Here is a 21,725-nt window from a genome sequence, read left to right as displayed (position 1 = left end):
GCCTAGACATTTTAAATCAAACCATGTCTAGATGTCTAGACTGATCTGTTTTATGAGTGGTTTGCCTGCAGGTGTATATGTGCACCTATGTGTGCCTGGTGCCTGCAAAGGTCAAAAGAGGGAGTTGGATCCCCGAGAACTGGAGTTACAGGTATCTATCACTGACATGAACATGAGCCACATATAGATGCCAGGAACCAAACCTGGGTCTCTGCGAGAGCAACAGGTGTTCTAAGTCACTAGCTACCCAGCCCCCCTCATTCCTATCTAGTGACAATCTCTTCAGATAATTTGGCATACCGTATCTGTATGGTCTACCCTTATGGGGGGCAGACACATGCTTACCGCTCTACAGACTTGCCACAGACGGTATCCCATTTGTCTCTGACTTCTCCTAGCAAGTTGTCGAGTTTCTGAGTGTCATCAGCAAGCAAAGTCTTGTCTTTGAGAGCTCTGCCAGTTCTGATTGTGGTATCGTACACAGGCTGTTTGCCACCGAGAGTTTTCTGAAATTCCTGTTTCCAGAAATACAGAAAAATAAGCAAATAATACATACATACTTATTAAAAATTAGATAATAGCATGAGGTCCTGGGTTTGATTCCCAGTCCCCCAACAGTGTAGGGTCTATTTTGATTTGTAATCAACTTCTTTTTTTTAGTTTCCAGGTTTATAAACTAAATATAGCATTAAAAACAACTCTCTCTCTCTCTCTCTCTCTCTCTATCTCACACACACACACAGAAAACCCCAAATAAAACAAAACTAAGCTAAACTAAAAACTAAACTAAACTAGCTTACTCTTAAAAGAAATTTGTAACTTTCATGTATACCATACATAACAGTACACGGTAATTTCTAAAACCCCATACTTTGGCTTAAATACTCATATAACCAGTTTGTTTAAATTATTACATAGAATATGACTTTATCTTATCTAGGTATCCCATGGACTCTTAGGATTGGTGCACAGCACCAAGAACACTTGTCCAGTTTATATAAAGCCTAAATTTAATCCATAGCATTGCAAACCATGCTATGTGGCTCAAGCTGGCCTGGAATTCTTCTGTGAAGCCCAAGCTACTCTTTAACTCTCATCCCTCTTGCCTCAGGTTGTAAAGCAATAGAATAGGATTATAGGAATTTGCCACCATGCTTAACTTTCATCTTGACTTTTTTTTTTTTGAGACAAAATGCAGGACCTTGTCCATGCCAAGCAAGAACTCTTATCAAATGATTTACATTCCTAGCCCCTTGTTGATATTTCAATGCGATCAACTATTTTAAATAGGCTCTGGTTTCTATTTTTAGCAAGCAACACGCTTTGGTGAATACCAAGCTTAGGACCTCACAGCAATGAACCCCTTTACCTTATGTTTAGAAAGTTGGAGTTTTATTTTGTCTGGGTCATTGGAAATCTCCAGTTCTGAGTCCAGATGACTCTCTGCATCTTCTAGCCAGTCAATCAGTTTTTTCCAAGCTTCATAGAACTAAAATTAAGTAAGATGTACATTGTAACAGAAAAGAATATGCGAACTGTACAACTCATCCATGATCACCATTTCAGAAGTTCAGGACTCAAGGCTTTCACAACTCAGTGCCTTCTTTAATAACTTACTTGTTTTGCCCGCTTCCTGGCATCATCCAGGGATCTCCCCCTTTCAACAGATCTCTGAACAACCTTCTCCCACCGAGACTGGACACTAACTAACAGATTCTTGATCAAGACAACATCCTGTTTCTGACTAAGGAACTTTAACTGGTTCCCTGTTTGATCCAGCTCGATGATCTGGTCTCGATGAGCGTTTACTTCATTAGCAAAAACCTGTGGGAAAATATTGCTCGTTTTAGTCATAGAAAAAGGCAAAGGAGCACTCCTTTGATTGAATCCTTTTAAAGGGAAAGTGACATCATCTTAAGGCAGTTACCTTATGCTCTTCTATCTGGGAAAGAACAGTGTTCAAAATCAGACTGGGAGGCGAGGCGATGTTTAAACTCTGCTCTGCCAGAGTAAGCCAGTTGATAAATTCTTGCAGGGAATTCTGGAATTCTGTTGCCAGGCTGAGGGCCTCTTCGAGCTTTGACTAAATTTTAAATAAAACACACAGAAGAAAAAGTACCACATTCAGAAATTATACAACAAAAGCATGAGATTTATACCAGATTAAATGATCCTAGATAGGAAAACCCATCTAATGAACCACTAAATACACCTCAAATACAAAAGATGGAAATTCTAAATGTTAAGTGTCTGAATCTAGACACACCTGAACAAGAACTGGATAAATGAACAAGGAAAAGGCATAATTAGTGTTTACATTTTCTTGGCCACTCTCTGCTTCCTGGAACATTTAAGGAAAGAACAAATTACTCAGTAAGTAGAAGTGAGCATGCTCTAGTGCCAGTGATAGCTACAGAACCTAAATCCTGATCCAGGTAAAAGCCCACATTTAATGCACATCTTATGGTGTGGAGAAAGTAAATGATGAGTGCTCGGCTGTAAAGATACTGCTGCTACAGTGTTCACTGTTTAAATACATGATTTTAGAAAGTATAACATGAAGTATCTGAGTCTGAAATGTGTGTTGATGCCACAGAACTCTAGAAACACACCGAAATATAACTTTTTAATCTACTCTCACTTAAATCAGAATGACAGAAAGTAATGGTCATTCAGGGCGAGAGCTAATTTCCATTAGGACATCCCAGCTCCATTCTCATGGATTTCTAGTCCTGGCTTCTTAGTGGATACCTGGGACCATCTACTAGGCAGGCAAAATAAATGATGGTTTTTAAAAGATGATTATATCCAGAATATACTAAAAATGAATACATTCAAAAAGTACACTGAAAACATAAACTGTTACTAATTGCAGCTGATTAAATTACATATTTTTCTTTTTTTTTTTTTTTTGGTTTTTCGAGACAGGGCTTCTCTGTGGTTTTGGAGCCTGTCCTGGAACTAGCTCTGTAGACCAGGCTGGTCTCGAACTCACAGAGATCCGCCTGCCTCTGCCTCCCAAGTGCTGGGATTAAAGGCGTGCGCCACCACCGCCCGGCAAAATTACATATTTTTCTTTATCCTTTCAGGTTACTTTATAATTAATGTTCTAAAAGCATACAACATGCAGTGGTAGAATGCTCGCCCAGCATGAATGACTCTAGTAAAAATCCTTGCAGAAAGTTGCCGGTAACACTTATACTGCCCTGTCCCCAACTTCTTGATTCTATGTTAAACTTTGTTTTCAAGTAGAAACCCACACTGGCATTAGTGTCAGATATGAAGTCCAGTACTAATAGTAACAGGCAGCGGTGTCTTCCTGGCAGGTGGAGAAAAGGAGCAACTATAAACCGAAGACTGACAGGAGCTAATGCCGTAAGTGACACAGACAACAGAAATCAAAGATAGGTTAATATGAAGTACACTGTGAGGGAAAGTTCACTATCACAACATACCCATCTTCAAAATCATCCCAAAAAACAGAGACAGTAACACTGCCAAACAACGTTTCTGTGGTGGTACCTTTCTTTCTTCCATCTTACTGCTGACCACGTGCCACTTCTGTTCCAAGAGAACTACGCTCTGCTCAGTCTTTGAGCCAGACCCAGAATCACCACGGCTGAGGAGCATAAGCCTTCCCTTGTCCAGCAGCTGATTGTAAGTCTCTTCCTTGGCTCTCAGCTGAGAATGCAGTTCCTACAAGAGAATGCAGGAAGAGATATCAACACTCTCTACTTCCTGGAAGACCCCATATACATAGATTTCAACAGCACAGCCAGGGAAAATCCCTAACGGCCTTGTCTCAATAGAAGTTTCTTTTAGGTGCAGTTCAAAGTATGAGCTATTATTAAATAAAATCTATAATTCTTCCTTAATATGAAAACAATCAACTCACCGAGAAAATAATTTTTTAAGGATCAAAGATCTCAAAAGTAGTCTTTAATAATTTATTATTGCTTTTTATTAAGGATTTCCCTAAAAATTATGTTGCCTTTTGTTCTCAATAGGCTCTCTTAAAACACTGTCAACACTGCTCAGATTTCTCCAGAACCCTTACTGAACACAAACACTCTGGCAATGCTCTCACCTCTAGTCAATACCCTGGTGCCCACCAGATGGATGGTTTACCAGCTCACCGATGCCGCTCTAGCTGACTCTTCCTTTCACTACTGCTGCCTGTGTCAGGCACTAAAGTCTGCAGATGAGCTGCACTAGCGTCTCTCAGAGGCTACTGAACAGAGATGCTTATGTGCAATCTGAAGAGCTGCTATTACCATGTGTGTGTCAAGCTGTTCTCTAGCAGTCTCAGGGAGTCCTCCTGTAGGCTTGGATGCAGAAAGCTGGCTCTCCATTCTATTGAGTTCCAAGAGGAAATCTTCAATTTCACTGTGGAAACCCTGGGCCTTTTGAGAAAAAGACATTTCAACAGTATCAGTAAGCAAGTGTAAAAGCAATCTTTTGGAATGATCCTGAGCTTACTGGGAGGAATCTGAAGCTGCTCCCAGGCACAGTAGTTATATCATTTCTGGACTAGCACAATCTGCTTGCTTATGACAAAAATCTAACTATAACACAGTATTGATGCCTAATACAATCTGATGAGTAGACTAAGGAATTGCTGAAAAAGGAGAAGCCTAACTTGATGATATAGGAAAAACCTGAATTTCAAAATAAGTTGGTCAGAGTAAAGACTAACTGCAATTAGTAAATACATGGAACTACAAATAAATCCCAAGGGACCCACCAATCAAAAGCTACTCTTTACATAAGGAACTCTACCCCAGATGGCTTCCTTTCTCTCACTTAGGCCTCCTCCCAACACTCTGCCACCTGGACAACATGCATACCTGCTGCAGAGTTGACTGGAGCTGCTGCTCCCTCTCCTCTGTCTTTTGCAGCACAGATTCCCAGCACTGGTTCATGGTTTCCAGGCGGCTCCTTAGGCTGCTGGCATCATCTCCAGCACTAGATTCAAGAAGTTCATTGCCAGCTTTGTTGACTGTTTCCACGGTGGCTTGATGAGCCAAAACATCATTTTTCAGAACCTAAAAAATGTTGAATGACATAATTGATATCTCAATTGATGTCAAATAAACCTGGCTCAAGGTTCACAAAACATTAAGCTTCCGGTGGTATCTGGTCTCAAATGGACAGAGTTAGGTAGAAATGAAAATACTCACATGGTGTTTTGCAAGTTCAACTTCAATGACTTTTGGATCTCCACTTATTGGTCTCTGAGCATCAAGCAGCTCTTCAGTGTGAGTTAACCAACTCATTAGTTCTTCTAGGGCATGCTGGAACTGACCAAGGGCCAAGAGCGCACCTTCTAGCTTATGCTGCTCGGGACAAGACAAGGAATATTTGTTAGGAAATCAGAGAAGGTACACAGCAGTTCACTAACCTATGGTACCACTAGCCTTACCTGTCGATGGGCAATTTTCTCATCCAGGTTCTCCCAGAGGTGTTTGAGTTCTGTTAATGGTTCTCGTATAATGTCTCTGTCTGTTTCATCAGTAGCTTTCTTTAACATCAATTCACCCTGGTGAATGAGTTTTTCCATCTCAATTTGTTGTTGGTAGACTTCTACTTTGAACTCCTATAAAAGATGTACTTAATGTTAACAATAAACCAAATTTTCAATACTAAAGAGAAGCAATTCTCTTTTCAAAGCCATTCCTACATACAAACCTTCATTTCATTTAACTGATCTTTGACAGTGTTGAGGTCAGTGCCCACTGGGGGCATGGTGCAGAGTTTGATCACAGTGTTGTCTAGCCAGTCAAACATAGCCTGAAAAACACAAACACGAGGTTAGAAGAGAAGGGCCATTTCCTTCCCAACTATGGACTTCATGATTAAATGGGTTTAGGACCTCTAGCAAGTGGCAACTTACATAATCTGGCCAGCTTCATTGAATAGCTGCATGGGTGCGGGTATGACAAGCAGGCAATGACAATGAAAATGGCAGTAGTACAGTAGAAACTTGGATGTATATTATGTCAACATTTTTCTCAACAGACGTGAGAAACTTAGGCCAGAAATGTAGAAGCAACACTGTCTTAGGTTTCTAAATACTGCAATACTGAGGGTGAGCCACTCCGCACCAGATTTAGAAATGACAAGAGAAAGTAGAGCACGTATTTCCTTTGTGGGTATCTCCCAGCCTCTTACCTGGAGAGTGTCCTGATACTGCACAGCTGCTTGCATGGCATCCTCAAGTTTTTCTAGCCTTTCTTTCCAAGTTTTGTTTAAATTCTCCCAAGCATTATTCATCTACGGGAGAAATATTGAATCAAACCCTTCCAGCAATGCCTCTCTGGTCTAACCCACTGTGTTCATCTGACCCCTCACCCACTCTCCACACCTCATCAATGCTCTTCTTCACTTCAGGTTTCTCAGTTTCTCCACAGGCAAAAATCAAATCTGTTCCAAGGATTCTAATGAACTCCAATTCTTCATGCAGACCATCTGTCTCCTCCTTAATTGTCTAGATGAGAAGGGCAGAAAATGAGTCAAAACAGAAAGTAGAGGGCTGGAGAGATGGCTCAGAGGTTAAGAGCATTGCCTGCTCTTCCAAAGGTCCTGAGTTCAGTTCCCGGCAACCACATGGTGGCTCACAACCATCTGTAAAGAGGTCTGGTGCCCTCTTCCGGACTGCAAGCATACACACAGACAGAATATTGTATACATGATAAATAAATAAAAATAAATATTTAAAAAAAAAACAAAAAAAAAACAGAAAGTAGAACATAACTTCTCAAATTCGGCAAATGCAACATAGCCCGCTGCATCAAGAGCAAACACTAAGTAGAACCTGAAAAATCACAAAATGTCTTTTCTCTTAAGATATTGCTTATCCAGAAGAGTGCAGCCTCATACTCAAGTGGTCAATGTGAATTACATATCAAAAAAAATAAGTAAATCAAATGTATTATATACAAAGTCACAAAATATGAGCACATAATGATGACAAAATGGCAGAGAAAGCATTAACTTGAAGGGTATAATGAGCTTTGATAATTAACCAGCCCTTCTTGGTTCCAAGAAAAAAATATATGATGAAACAACACAGCAGCAGTCACAAAGGCTGGTGCTGATAGACTAGGTCACGGCTGGGCTATATAATCTTAAATACAATCAGCTCTTTGTAAGCATCTAAAACAGAGAAGGATAAAGGAGGAGGAGGAGAGTTTCCATATGAAAAGTGTCTCAAATAAGATGGTGAGACAGGCACTGCTTGTGCCAAACGGCTCGCAAGTGAAGTCCATCTAGAGTGCCCAGAAATACTAGGAAAAAGATGTGTTTAAGTGATTTGCTATCTCTGGATGAGGAATTCAGAATCTTTTATTTTCTATTGTCTATCTCCTCCCTGAAAGTGGAAAAAAAGTCTCACCGTAAAAACCAAACAAAGCAGCTACCACAACATACTTGGTCTGGGGGCTTAGCTCAGAGGCACTGCACTTGCTCAGCATGTATGAAACCCTAGGCTCAATCCTCAGCATTGCAAGAAAACAAAAATAAATAAATAAATAAATAAATAGAAATCACCACTACACACGCACATACACCCCAATCAACTTGGATACAGTATTTTGCTAAAGGCACACACACAAGATGACGTTTTGTATTTTTGTTACCTCAGCAGCTTCAACCTGTTGCTTGATGATGGAGGGGTCAATGCCAGGGCTTTCCAAGTCATGGACAATATCCTGGGTGTCTTTGATAGTCGTCAGGAGAGCTGCCATGTCATACCAGAACTTTTCCGCTAACTCAAGGACATCAAGGAATTTAATCTCTCGCTCTTCAGACCGTGCTTTGATATCCTCCCAGAAGAATACCATTTGATCCAGCTTGTCCTGAATTTCTGAAGTAGTAAAGCAAAGATGTGAACAGAATCTCTCTAAATCTGAAATCTAAATTTCTCATTGAAATTCTGTCTAATTCTGGCATTATAGTTCATCGTAGCTTTATCACTATCATTTCTACACTAGTATTTTCTGCTTGTTGATCTCCCTTACAAAGAAAGGAACCACAGAAGCAATCTGGAAATATCATACAAAATATCTGATCAGATAAAAGTCCTTAACTTAAGGGTTGAAATGGAATGCTTCCTTCAAGTGTTCTTATTGAACTTTCTGTGAATTTCCCATGGAAAATGTTACAAAAGGTAGTTATGTTCTGCCCACTATTGATACTGTGATACTCACATTAGGGGTTAAAGAAGCATTTGTTTCCTGGCCTGGGAATCTAGCTCCCAATTGTAAACTTGTTTCAATAGGAAAATGTGTTCTGAATTCTAAATGAATTCTACACGACTTTTTAGAATGCTCATTACTTGAGCAGTGACTCTGGGTAGGATGTTGGAGGTAGCCACAGCCTGGAATTCAGTCTGTGCTCTTTCTTAAAGAATAATCATATCCACCAAGTACCTTTTGCAGCCAGATCCTTGTCTGCTCCCAGAGATCTCCCAATGAGTTCCTCTCCACGACGCTTCAGGGCCTCAAAGGATGGCTGCAGTTTTTCTAGCTCCATGGTGGCACTTTTATTGTCACTGATGCACTCTCTAATCTTATCGACTTCAGCAGGAATCAGGGGCGGCATCCGTAGGCGAGAAGAAAGATTCTCCAGAGTTTCCAACATGGGTTCAATTTTATCATGAAACTAAACAAAATTGGGTTATTAGCCATCATAGCAATACTTTATCATGTTGGGGAACATGTTAGAGCATAAAGTCAAACTATAAACCTATTGTTTAGGATTGCCCATGTTCAGTCTGGCCCAATGGCTATGTTAAAGGGTTGGGTTTGTCTAAAAACCTGTTGTGGACTTAGTAAACTAGTGCTGGTATATTAGAGTGGCAAAAAGACAGTATTTATTTTTTGAGTCAAAAAATACTAAGTAATACACCAAAAAGTCACAAAATGGTTAGTATTGTCACAATACTTCTCAAACTCCAACTAATATGATGAGATAGGTACAAGACTATAAACTGCTGAGAGTCAGTACTCAGCACTTCAGATGACAGCGGCATGCAACAGACCAGAGCAACAAGTTAAGGTGCCCTCCACCGCTATGTAAATGGATGGGAACTTAACCTGCTGAGTGCCTGGAGTCTGAAATACTACAGTATGCAGTTTAACAACCCACACTGTGCAACAAAAGAAAGGGAAGTGCTGGCATGATGAACGGTAACAAGGAAGGCCAAATCTAACCTTCCCACTTTTCTGGTACTTTGAATAAAATGACTATAATCACAAAATTCTGAATTTATAATTTGATATATAAGTTGGGAAGAGAGAACACCACAGAAAGAGTTTTCGTCTAAAAACCTCATCTAAAATCAACTCTGGATTTATTAATTTGAGTAAGGTTCATCAATGTCAAGTGCCCTACAAGAGAAACAAATGTCTTAAATCATTTCCCACTACTCCCTTACTTCTATGTTCCATGTCAAACAAAATGGTCACATTAAACTTCCAGAAAAGATGAAGCTTTCTTATAGGCACTGTCCTCAATTTTCAGCTCTATAAGAACACTGACTCCCATGGAGTGAGTGGGAACCTTACCTCTGTGATCTGTAATGGTGGGCGCGGTCAACACAACAATGAAATGTGACGATGTGGGGAAGACAGGAGCAGGCAGCAACAACACAAAGTAACACATTCCACAATGTGAGTGAGATGGGACAGGAGGTGGGGGGAAAAACGTGAGTAAGTACAAGTATTAACCAAAAATATTGACTCAACAAGGACTAAAATATCCAGACATGACAAGAGTACCACTAACAGTAATATATTAGTTGAGAAGTGTGTAGTTACATGCTTAAAAGTCTACTGCTGGTGGTTTTCCCTTCTCTGTACTTCCTATGGAAGCATACTTTTTTCTGAATTTAAAAAGTTGGCTGCTTGGGGCTGGAGAGATGGCTCAGCGGTTAAGAGCATTGCCTGCTCTTCCAAAGGTCCTGAGTTCAGTTCCTGGCAACCACATGGTGGCTCACAACCATCTGTGGTGGGGTCTGGTGCCCTCTTCTGGCCTTCAGTCATACACGCAGGAACAATATTGTATACAGAATAAATAAATAAATATTAAAAAAAAAGTTGGCTGCTTAAATTAATGTGCTGTCATTCTAAATCTCACCATTAGTAGCCTCAATTAGAACTTGACTTTTGTTGAGGTAATCACTGGTTTTGGATCTGCAAAATTAAATTATCCTCAAATCATCCCCACTAAAGAGTCACTGTAGCATGAAGCTTTCAGAGAAGCCATCAATAAACCATTACATAGATCAGCCAAGATGCATTCCACCTTTCACACAGTGTCAGTGCACCAGTGCTCTTGAGGGTAGAAATGCAAGGAGACAGAGTTCCCTACTCTACAGATAATGGATTAGCAACATGGTTTCTGGGTACTCCTGCAGAGAGGCTAACAGACTAATGGGCAGTTGAGAACTCTAACACAAACATACATACCTGAGCAGACTGGGACACAGCCTCATCCAGAGCCAGGGCCCGTTGGCGCACCTCATCTTTTATTTGGGCATACATGTTTTCTGCTTTCTGGTATTTTTCTTCCACCATTTTTCCTTCTTCAGGGTTTAACTCCTTTAACTGTGGCCCTATCTTTAGTATCTTATCAATATGAGGCTTGTGTTCAGCAATGGATTCCCTCAGTTGCTGTGGAAAGAAACATGAATTAAAACATAGTAAGTAAAGACAACAAGCAATTAGCAACAAAAATACAATGAGGATTCCTAGGTCATAACAAACCAAAAATAATGAGCATGTTTATATCAGGTTATTTAGATACCTTGATCATAGCTAATAACAGCTTTGAGAGATACAAACTGAACTGTTAACCAGCAAGTCCTAGCCTCTCACCATTTATGAAGGGTTTGGGCTCCAATACTATGTAATTCTCTTAATTTCCCAAATCAATCAGATGTCCAATCACTATGGAAGTCTTCCTGGGCATATCCATCCCACTTCTAAGTATGTCTTGGTATCACATTATCATAATAGAATATATTACATAGCTCAGTATCTGTCTACACATTAGACTGAGTCACCAAGCAGGGTAACTTAAGAACTGCATTCACTTGGTAACTCAACCACTCTGACTTTATTGCTATGTCCAGTTTACACCTCCACTTAAAGAAACATGGGGATAGTACTAAGGAGAAATCACAAACCAGAAATGGACATTTAAGTAATAAAAATTTATGCAATAGTTGTAGCTGATACATCTATAAATTTCTTTCATATTAAATCTATGAGGCAAAAATATTCTAATTCCTTCACAGCTCCCATTCTCATCAAGTGAAAGAGCCAGCCACACTTTAATACCTGAATAACCTCAGAAATATTTTAAATTTCTTTGATTTTTAGCTGTTTTTTTTTTTCATTTTTTTTTCTTGTACATTGGGGATCAAACTTGAGACCTCAGGCATGCATCGAGTGCTCTACCACTAAGCTAATCCCAGCCCTAGTTAGCTCTTTCTCTCTCCCCATATACAAAAGTTTTTTTTAAAAAATTTCTTTAACTTTTTGAAGAATTTAACTTTTTAACTTTTTTGGCTGCAAGCCTGCCTGAACTAGAATTTTCTCTGTAACCTAGGCTGTCCTCTAGCTCATGAACACCAACATCTAGAGTGCTGGGACTGCAGACATGTACTACTATGTCTGGCTTGACAGCTTCCTGACACATTTATAATCTTCTTTAATCAATTAATATTGAATGATGAAGAAATTTTAACACGCGTTTTCATTGTGAAAAGAAATTCTAATTAGGAGTTAACTTTGCATCCTAAAATTCACCCCATAAGCCTTAATAAGTGTTTTCAGTGAGTTACAGGGTCCGTCTCCACTGAGGAAGAATTGGCATGCTCTTTACCCTCATCTCTTCCTGCTGCTGTCTGAGTTGCTCATGATCAACAGCTGGAGGGGGCAGCTGTGCTATTAATGCTAGAGTTTCTTCAGCCCAGGGACTAAGCTCTTCGTATGTTTCCCAAAACTGGTTCACCAGGACCTGTGCCCGCTCTAGGCGGGCATAGCGCTCTGAGTTGAGCAGGCTAACGGCTTCATATTGCTGTATTAGGCACTCAGTTTTCTCCTACAAGTCAAACAGAAAAAGAAAAAAAAATATTATTAGAAGCTTCTTTTCCTTTAAAAAAAAAATGCAGGATGCATAAAAGCCTCCCACAAAATTGCATGCACACAAACAAGTGTAAAGAAACATACGCTAAATTAACTAAAATGGACTAATGAATAAGTGATTTTTAATTTCTTTATATTTAATTCAAATTTAACTACCACACATACACATTATGTCTAGGATTTGAAAAGTATGGATATGGTTGAAAAGGTAGTAAAACAGCACACAGAAAAATAATTAAAAATAATCTTCTAGGGCTGGGTATGGTGACGCAGGAGGCAGAGCCAGGTCATCTCTGAGAGTTCCAGGCCAGCCAAGGTTCCATCCCAAAAAGCAAACAAACAAAAATAACAACAACAAAAGCTTAGCAGAGAGACACAACCAAACTGTGGGGAAACTGACACGCCCAGTGCTGACTGGAGAGGAAGCCTCCGAACGCGCACTTAGTTTAGAAGTGTAGATAAGGACAGATGTGACTTGGACGGCCTGGAACTGGAGAGGCTTTTGCTCCACTTTCTCAGGTGCTATGGGCGTGTGCCCCATGCCTTGCCCTAACCATCAGTTATCAGAAAGTCTAGTAGGAGAAACAACACTTTTAAAACATTACTTCATTGTTTTATTTCCAGTTTAGCTTGATGAAGAAATGCAGCACGAATAATAACTGTAATTCACCTGCAGTACAGCTTTCTGCTCCTCTCCACATGTGCTAAATATTTCACCACGGTGACTGAGCAGTTCATCCACTGAATCTTTGTGTCGGATGATGTCAATGGAGAAAGCCTTTGAAAAGTAAACTGCAATTAAGCCAAGAAGCGAAAGGACCTGCCCTGTGCCCATGCTGGTGAAATGTCAGACACAACAAGTGAAATTCCTTGTTTTAAAAATACATGAAGAGTATTCTTAAAGGTTAGCGTTTACCTATTATCAATGCTTATCTTTAAAGGAAACGTTGTTTTCAGTGCTTATTTTTAGTTGTCCACAAAAACATTTCCTTCCTAAATCACTCAGGAGACTAACTATTCTTTTTGGGATTCAAAGATCTACTTATCCTTTTCTATAAAAAGAACAAACATAATATATTTTCCTCATCCGAATAAAGTTTTTTTTTCCCGATAATTTATTTAACTTTATTTTATGTGCACTGGTGTGAAGGTATCAGATTCCCTGGAACTGGAGGTGCAGACAGTTGTGAGCTGCCATGTGATGCTGAGGATTGAACTCAGGTCCTCTGGAAGAACAGCCAGTGCTCTTAAGCGCTGAGCCATCTCTCCAGCCACCAAATCAAGTATTTAAGGATTAATTTCTATCATATTCCATTAAACCATCCCCCTTAACTCTCTCCCAATCAGGACATGTGAGCATTTGGCTGTCTATACTCACCTTCTGTACCTGCAGCTGAGCCGTGGTCTGGTCTTGCTCTAGACGGATTGGACCAAGCGCCATCAGCTTTCGCTTTGTTTCAGCAACCCAGGCTAGTTCTGCGTCTGCAGCTTGCTCGTACTAACAGAGTCAAGAAAAATGAAGAGTTATATGTAACCAAGGTCTCTTTCTTACAGCTGTAAATTAACCAACACCAGAAAAGCCTGGATTTCTAGAAGTATAGTTGTACCTTAAAAGGTAAATTAAAAACTAAAAATAATTTTATAAGAATCACAAACCAAGCTGTAGAGGGCTTTGTAGTTAGTGGAAAAGTACTTAATGAACATGCATGAGGCTGCGGGCTCAATCCCCAGCACCATGGGAACAGGGATGACAACACACGATACGATTTTTTTAAGATGAATATGGAAACACATGAATATGGAAACACATGCCTATAATTCTATCACTTGGAAGACTGAGGCAGGAGAATTCAAAGTTTGAGGCCAGCCTGACCTGAACTACACAGGCATACCCTGTCTTACAATAGTAGCAAGAATTTTTAAAAGGAAACAAAATCACAACAAAAATGTAGGAAAATTAGATTTCAACTTCTTCAAGAAAAGCTATAGAACTTAGTAGATGGTTAGTCCTCCATTAGAAATAGCAGTTGGAATCTTTCTAATCAGGGAACTTTAACAAGTGGTACTTTCTGTTAACTATCTCCAATGCCAACACTAAACAGTAGTAACTTTAGTAGTTACATTTACTACTTTTTCTTCCTTCCTCTCCTTTCTTTCTTTCTTTCTTTCTTTCTTTCTTTCTTTCTTTCTTTTTTGAGACAAGGTCTTGTGATGTAACCCTAAAGGATTACAAGTGTGTGTCATCTCCTGGATATAGGTGTTTAAATATAAATTTAAAATGGTAGTAGACAGCTGAGTAGTATTAATTTAGAAGAACTTGCCAAGATAAAGGATGGGACCTAAAAGAACCCTGAACTCCATCCATCACAAAAACTAATGTTCTCTGTATAACTGTTGATCTTTACAGTTCTCTAATCTTTTTTTTTTAATATTTATTTACTTATTATGTATACAATATTCAGTTTGTGTGTATGCCTGCAGGCCAGAAGAGGGCACCAGACCTCATTACAGATGGTTGTGAGCCACCATGTGGTTGCTGGGAATTGAACTCAGGACCTTTTGGAAGAGCAGGCAATGCTCTTAACCGCTGAGCCATCTCTCCAGTCCCCTTCTCTAATCTTTATAACCTTTTCTTCCACTTTATTAACCTCTGTCTACTTCAGTACCCTTTATCAGAAATGCTTAGAAACAGAAGCATTTTGAATTTTAGAATATTTAATAGGCAATATTACTGGCTGAACATCCTCTGGATTTTGAAATACTTTACATTTTTAAGATTAGGGTGTTAAACCTAGGTTTAACGAGAAAGGTTATGGCTGGGCAGTAGTGGCACATGCTTAAAGGCACTCAGGAGGCAGACCAGGTGGATCTCTGTGAGTTCGAGGCCAGCCTGGTCTACAAGAGCTAGTTCCAGGACAGACTCCAAAGCTTCAGAGAAACCCTGTCTCGAAAAACCAAAAAAGAGAAAGGTAATGAACTGGACGTTGTGGAGAAGGCCGACATCCTAGCACATGGGATGTAGAGGCAGAGGAATCAGGAGTACAGGGATAGTGAGCTGGAGGACAGACGAGGCCACACCAGACTGTCTCAAAGTAAATATGTATGCAGAGTATATATGAGACTCAGTTTCCCAAGCATAATACACTACAATTGAAAATAGCTACACTGATTAGGAATAATACTAAAGACAAATTAGGGATGTAGCTGGAATCATTAAAAGTCTTCATAACCATTGTGAACTCAAGGGGTCATCCATTCATTCAAGAGAGTGCGTGTGTATGTTAGAATATTAATAGGTGCATGGCCAGCTAACGTGACAGCGATGCCACAGATGAGACAGGAGGAGCTTGAGTTCCAGGCCAATCTGGGTTACATAGGGAGAGTCTGTCTCAATAAAAAGTATATATCTAGCTACGGACAAAAGTAATTATCTCCCGTCCCCGCCAGAAAGCAAAAGGAAAAAGAGGGAAACATGACACCTGTGTTTACTAAGGGATTCTATTTTGGGTGACTGTGCTATTTTGGTTTGCATATTCTAAAGTAATTATAGTCTTGGTATCTTTCCCTTTTCCATGCTAAACAGTGGTGCTACACACCTTTATCCCCAGCTTCCAAGAGGCAGAGCCAGGCAGATTTCTGTAAATTTAAGGCAAGCTGGAGCTACATAGTGAGATCCTGTCTCAACAGAAAAACAAAACAAAAGCAAACAAATAAATAAATGAGGGAGGTGGAGAGGCAGGGCTAGAGAGCTGCACAGAGGGTAAGAGCACTTCCTTTTGCAGAGGATCTGCATACGGCGGCTCACAACCATCTGATCTCAAGTCCTCTTTTGGCTTCTTTGAGTATCAGGCATAAACATGGCGCACAGACAAGTATGAAGACAAAAACATCCATACACATAAAAGCTAAAAAAAATATCTTTAAGGGCTGGAGAGATGGCTCAGAGGTTAAGAGCATTGCCTGCTCTTCCAAAGGTCCTGAGTTTGGTTCCCAGCAACCACATGGTGGCTCACAACCATCTGTAAAGAGGTCTGGCGCCCTCTTCTGGCCTTCAGGCATACAGGCAGAATATTGTATACATAATAAATAAATAAATATTAAAAAAATATCTTTAAAAACAAAAAGCCTCACAGAGGTCTCTTCTTGCAAGGTATTCTCTATTCAAAAGGTTTGAGTATTGGCTCAAATCTGGATCAAACCTCTTCCAAGTATTTTCTATTACTGAAGCATGCTTGTTGTATTTATTTTGATCTCATTATTCTTCCTGAGCTTGTATTTACATAAGTTATAGCACTGTATCCCACACATACCCCACAGTCTAAAACACTAACGTACAACATTATAAACATTACCTGTTGTGATCTCTGAATAGCAGCATCAATTTCATCCACCCTTTGTCCAATAGTGTCACTGACCAGTTTGTACTGCTCGTTGGCATCAGACACAAGCTTATCCAGCCCTTCTCTGGCTCTCCAGGGCACCAGCTCTAAGAGAGCATGGCTCACCTCATTCACTGTGTCCAACACCAGCCTGTGCTCCATGACCTCCTTCTTCAGTTCCTAAGGAGGGAGAAGTTTTCAGGCCACACCTTACTAAATGAAGCACCTCAGCAGTGGAACAGTGGAAAGCGCTATCTCTGCCTCATCCCAGCAGGGCACTGACCTCCTTCCTTCAGCTCTTCTTTTCCTTGCCTCACATTTTTCAATCATTTTGAAATATGACTTTAGACTTAGCTGATGCTTGCTTAGAACTGTCTGCAAGGCTTGAGCCACATTTGTAAAACAAACAGTGTTCCTTTCCTTCTATTCTTTAATGCGCCAACTATAGACATTTAACCTAATGAATAGCTGTCCAGAATTTCTTTGTATCAAGAACTGCGTTTGAGTTGGGCAGTGGTAGTGCACACCTTTAACCCTGACACTTGGGAGGCAGAAGAAGGATGATCTCTGTGAGTTTGAGGCCAACTTGGTCTACAAAGTGAGTTCCAGACCAGCCAGGGCTCTTACACAGAGAAACCCTGTCTTGAAAACAAAACAACAACAAAGAACTGCATCTGATCTTGCAGCAGGATCAGAAGTAACTATGAAGCACCTCCCCCCAATTAATTCTTGTCTTGTTCTTATTCTTTCTCCTCCCAGTGCCCTCATCCATCTCCCTTGCCTCCTTTTCATTTGCTTTCTTCTGGTTTCCAAATAGTGTCTCCTTTTAGAGAATGAACGTGGAGGTAAATTATACAACATAAACCAGCAAGCAAACTTCCTATGAACTTGGAAATTGATGCTTTTTCTTCTTCAGACTATAGTCATTCTATATTTGACAAATTTTACTGTCATGAGTAAACAAGAGAGAAAGCAGGAGTACATTTGGTTTAGATTTAAGATAAAGGTAAGGAAACACACTTCAGACAAAGATGAAACCTCTTTCCTTGCTACAGTGTAAAATTATGGCTTACCTTCTGTCTTTGCTGAAACTGGGGTATTTGCTCCCCTGTGGGAGACTGTCCTCCACTGGCTGCCAGTTCTTCCTCCACCTCCCTCAGCCACCCAGTTAGTTCCTCATATGTAGAATGGAACTTGGTGGCCAGCTGCCGGGCTTGTTCTAAAGTTCTGAGGGCCTTGGAGCTAGTGACTGTAATGTCTGCGTAACGGGTCTTTATTCCGTCCAGCTTCTCCTGGATAAGTAACACTTCCTCACCTGGGAAAAACAGCACAGCACTGTTCACACATAGGAGTTCAACAGCACAACACTGTTCACATGAAGGAACTCTCTTCAATCATGTCTTTAACAGCTTAAATTTCATAGACTCCTTGCTACGGTGCTGACTTATATCCTAATATCCCAAACTGACGGTTAACTTGAAATAAACCTGACCGCATAAGACTTTTAAGATTAAGTTTTTAATCCAACTGCAGGTGTTTCTAGAACTTTACAGACAATGCTAGCATTCAGTGTATTAGGAGGCAGGAGGAATTGCTCTCTATAACCAGATATAAAATAACTAAGTCTTGTAGTTTTCAAAAGTCTTAGCAGGAAATGAACACATAACCAACTTCCCTGGAGCACACAGTCATAGTCACTGAATACCAAGTTTCTCATAGACCAAGAGAAGTGATTAGTGCTGGGCGCTTATGATCTTTAAGACTAGAGAGGTAGGGTTGGTGGGGCTTGGAAGACCTCAGTTTGGTTCCCAGGACATCTGGTGGTTCACTACCACCCATACCTCCAGTTCTAAGGAAATCCAATACCCTCTGAGGAACCAAGCACACATGTGATACACACATATGTACATAGGCAAAACATTCAACACATAAAATAAAAATCTAAAAGACCACAGAGGTGCTAAGAGGTACACTTTTCAAAGTACCTGTAGTTTGCTTTAGAAGAGCCTGACCATTTTTAATAGCTTGATCTACATTCTTCTTTCTATTAATAATTTCTTCATTTAAGGCCTGAAAAGGAAAAAATAACATTAACCCCAAAAATATGGCATACCAAAGAGAAGAGATGTGAGAGCTTTCTCTAAAAGGAACGAGGATAGCTGTGCAAAATGAGGAAAGATTGTATTTAAAAAATCTTAATAAAAATGTAATTTTAAAAAAGAGCATTTAAAGAGATGAGTTCACAGTTTTGTTTAAAATCAAATATTTAATTCCCTTATTTATCTCTTTGGTTACTCTCTATTTGATTATTCAAGGCAATTAAGAGATGCTTTATAGGCAAGCTCTCTTTTGTGCTGAATGAGAAAAGATTTAGGATGAAATCAGCTTGCCGGGCGATGGTGGCGCACGCCTTTAATCCCAGCACTTGGGAGGCAGAGGCAGGCGGATCTCTGTGAGTTAGAGACCAGCCTGGTCTACAGAGCTAGTTCCAGGACAGGCTCCAAAGCCACAGAGAAACCCTGTCTCGAAACCCCCCCCCCCAAAAAAAAGGATGAAATCAGCTTTACCAATCTATCAGTATTAAACTTAAACACAAGAATGTTAGAAATGAAATATAGCAAAAATGCCCATTATATTAAAAATAAAGAGAATTCATAAAAGCAAATGGAAACACAGCTGGAGAGATGGCTCAGCAGTTCAGAGCATGCACCGCCCTCCCAGAGGACCTGAATTTGGTTCCCACCACCACCACCACCACAGGCAGCTTACATCCACTGTAATTCTGCCTCCAAAGATCTGACACCTCTGGCCTCTGCACTCACAGACACATAATTAAAAAAAAACAAAAAAGATGGAAACAAGAATATTTTATAAGATGACACAGAATCCCTGGGATTTCAGAACTATTTCAACTACATGATGATATTATGGATATCATTTAGATATATATGGTTTTATTACAGTACGCTCTCATCTACTCAAAAATCTACTGCTACATTACCCAATCCCAATGATGTAAATCACAAGCTGCAGGTGAGACAGGCCCTGACTCTAACCTGTATGATCTTCTAGAATCATCAGCTAAGCCTGTTAAATACAAGTATTTTCCTGGACCTATCCAAAAAGAATGAGTACTTGGCACCAATTCAACTATGCACTTATATGCATAAATTTATTATGCATACAATAAAGTTGAAGTGTTTGGAATGAGGGGAGAGAAATTAAAAGAAAAAGAAATGAAGAGAAACACATATCAAAGTGACAAAATAATTCAGTAACATAAATATAAGAATGAAAACACAAATACCAGGTGATCAGCATGCTGTTTCTGCAGGACATCCTGTCTGTAATCCTTTACGAACACTGTACTGAGCTTGTCCTCAACCTCAGCCAGCCAATTGAGCACCTCCACCTCATCCTCCCCAAACAGTCTAGCGTTGAACAGTGCCTGCTCAAGCAGGGTGGCCTTCCGACAGCACCGGTCTTGAATCTCACTGTATCGGGCCTGCAATGAATCTAGCTTTTCTGACATGCTACCCTGCTCTGCAGGACATGTCAGGGCGGAGAGGGACTGCCCAATTTTAACTGCCTGGTGCACATCTGTTGCATGGTTTTCTATTTCTTCCTCTAGAGCCTGAAAATCCAGATGGAAAAAAATGAGTAACAAAAATAAATAAATAAATAAAAAGCAAACATGAAACAATGAATAACAAATAACAGAACAAATTAAAATAAAAATTCACCTGTTGCATGGCAAAAATAGTATGAAAAGTAGCACATAAGCTGTTTTTCCTCCTTTGCTGTTAGCCTATTAGGCAATGTCTATTCTTATTCCAACTCAAAGTATCGTTTCCATCTAATAATTTGATCTTATTTTAAAATAAAAACTCCATAAAACATTTTCTAGAAAATGCTTTCATTTTTCAGTTTCTGTCTCCAGTCCTGTGTTCATCTATCATAACACCTTCCTACCTTGTGACGAATAATCTGCTGATGTATTTTGGCAGTCTGAGTGCCAACAGGTTCCGAGTTAGCAAGCTTTTTCTCTGTGACAGATAAGAAGTCAGAAATAGGTTCAGCTGTCTCATGGAATTGTTTGGCCAGAACCAAGATATCTTCCAGCTGTTTTTGCCTACACAAATACACAGAACAAGATGCTCAGGCAGAACAGTCATGGAGCATCAAATCAGTACAAGAGCGTCTTCCCAGGCATGCCCACAGTAAACAGAACACATTGGTAGGGAGCCCTGCTTTGTGGTTGCAGCTTTCGCTGCATTATTTTCCACTGTCCTTCTCTAAGGTGGGTTGGATAATTATCTCATGATTAAAACAGAGAAATCTAGCCCTGACGGCTTAAACAAACATTTCTCCAGTCACCTCATAAGTAGTAGCAGGCTAAGGATAGAAGGAGCTCTTTCAGCACTCCTTCTTAGACTACCTTCCACATATCAGAATGGAGTGTAGGATGCACAGCCAGAACAAATGGCCACAATAAATAAAACTTAAAGGAACCCCAAATCAACTGTCTTCATGTCTTACTCTATCCTTGTTATCTCTGCACATGAGTGAAGAGAAAACCAAAGTAGCAATTCTATGAGCTAGAAGTCCTTCCCAGATTTCAAAAATCCAATTATGTCCCAGATATAATAACGGACAGAAACCTCTGTCAACACAATTAAGCTCCTGGCAATTTCAAGCCAAAACTGTACTGAGTCCAAATTTAAGACTAGCATACACGCACACACACACATCCACACTTTACAGGCCATTTGGAATCTTAAATTTTATATAATATCCACACTAAGCTTGGATCTTAAGAATACTGTAAATTACAAAGGGGAGAGAGGAAACTGCCTTAGACAGAGAACCTGGAAATAACCACAGATCTGTATGAACACCAAATTAGTAATGAAATGCCATAATGCTGGGTTTGGGTACGATGAACAGGCTGAGAAGACAGCTACTTTAAGAGGTCTGGTACTACTGGCTCATGCAGTAGTAGACCAGCATGAAGTCCTAGGTACAATCCCTAGCACAGGCAAAATAAATAAAATGAAATAAAAATGAAAAGACTTGGGACTGTGTCTACTTTCTCCAAGTTACACTTTACAAGCATATTTTATTAATATACTTCTTTGAGATAGAGGATAGCTATATATCTCTTGAATGTGTATATATTTTAACAGTATCACAG

The 21,725-nt window shown here is 39.9% G+C and overlaps 1 protein-coding gene across 22 annotated transcripts in view; it reads right to left on the bottom strand.

Annotated features, from left to right (window-relative positions):
- The window catches only part of Macf1 (microtubule actin crosslinking factor 1), a 338,997-nt gene that overhangs the window by 26,977 nt on the left and 290,295 nt on the right, over positions 1 to 21,725 (bottom strand). For 16 of the 22 annotated variants that reach the window (XM_041651076.1, XM_041651084.1, XM_041651079.1 and 13 more), the window contains 24 exons: positions 20,504 to 20,663; positions 19,839 to 20,165; positions 18,517 to 18,601; positions 17,605 to 17,846; positions 16,505 to 16,711; positions 13,531 to 13,650; positions 12,823 to 12,930; positions 11,890 to 12,108; positions 10,470 to 10,673; positions 9,567 to 9,575; positions 8,430 to 8,661; positions 7,638 to 7,864; positions 6,365 to 6,487; positions 6,172 to 6,273; positions 5,689 to 5,790; positions 5,423 to 5,596; positions 5,181 to 5,336; positions 4,848 to 5,045; positions 4,275 to 4,403; positions 3,523 to 3,696; positions 1,928 to 2,083; positions 1,618 to 1,824; positions 1,370 to 1,489; positions 346 to 515 (listed from right to left, as the gene is read on the bottom strand). In XM_041651076.1, the coding sequence (XP_041507010.1) occupies positions 346 to 515; positions 1,370 to 1,489; positions 1,618 to 1,824; positions 1,928 to 2,083; positions 3,523 to 3,696; positions 4,275 to 4,403; positions 4,848 to 5,045; positions 5,181 to 5,336; positions 5,423 to 5,596; positions 5,689 to 5,790; positions 6,172 to 6,273; positions 6,365 to 6,487; positions 7,638 to 7,864; positions 8,430 to 8,661; positions 9,567 to 9,575; positions 10,470 to 10,673; positions 11,890 to 12,108; positions 12,823 to 12,930; positions 13,531 to 13,650; positions 16,505 to 16,711; positions 17,605 to 17,846; positions 18,517 to 18,601; positions 19,839 to 20,165; positions 20,504 to 20,663 (3,951 nt within the window). The remainder of the gene's footprint in view (positions 1 to 345; positions 516 to 1,369; positions 1,490 to 1,617; positions 1,825 to 1,927; positions 2,084 to 3,522; positions 3,697 to 4,274; positions 4,404 to 4,847; positions 5,046 to 5,180; positions 5,337 to 5,422; positions 5,597 to 5,688; positions 5,791 to 6,171; positions 6,274 to 6,364; positions 6,488 to 7,637; positions 7,865 to 8,429; positions 8,662 to 9,566; positions 9,576 to 10,469; positions 10,674 to 11,889; positions 12,109 to 12,822; positions 12,931 to 13,530; positions 13,651 to 16,504; positions 16,712 to 17,604; positions 17,847 to 18,516; positions 18,602 to 19,838; positions 20,166 to 20,503; positions 20,664 to 21,725) is intronic. The other 6 variants (XM_041651096.1, XM_041651097.1, XM_041651100.1 and 3 more) reach the window with 3 other exon arrangements.

The sequence above is a fragment of the Microtus oregoni genome, unplaced genomic scaffold (assembly GCF_018167655.1).
Source record: "Microtus oregoni isolate MIOR12 unplaced genomic scaffold, Mior012 000005F_ref0000423, whole genome shotgun sequence".
Classification (NCBI taxonomy): Eukaryota; Metazoa; Chordata; class Mammalia; order Rodentia; family Cricetidae; genus Microtus; species Microtus oregoni.
Note: the sequence above shows the minus strand (reverse complement) of the source record. Positions and strands in the feature narration are given on the sequence as shown.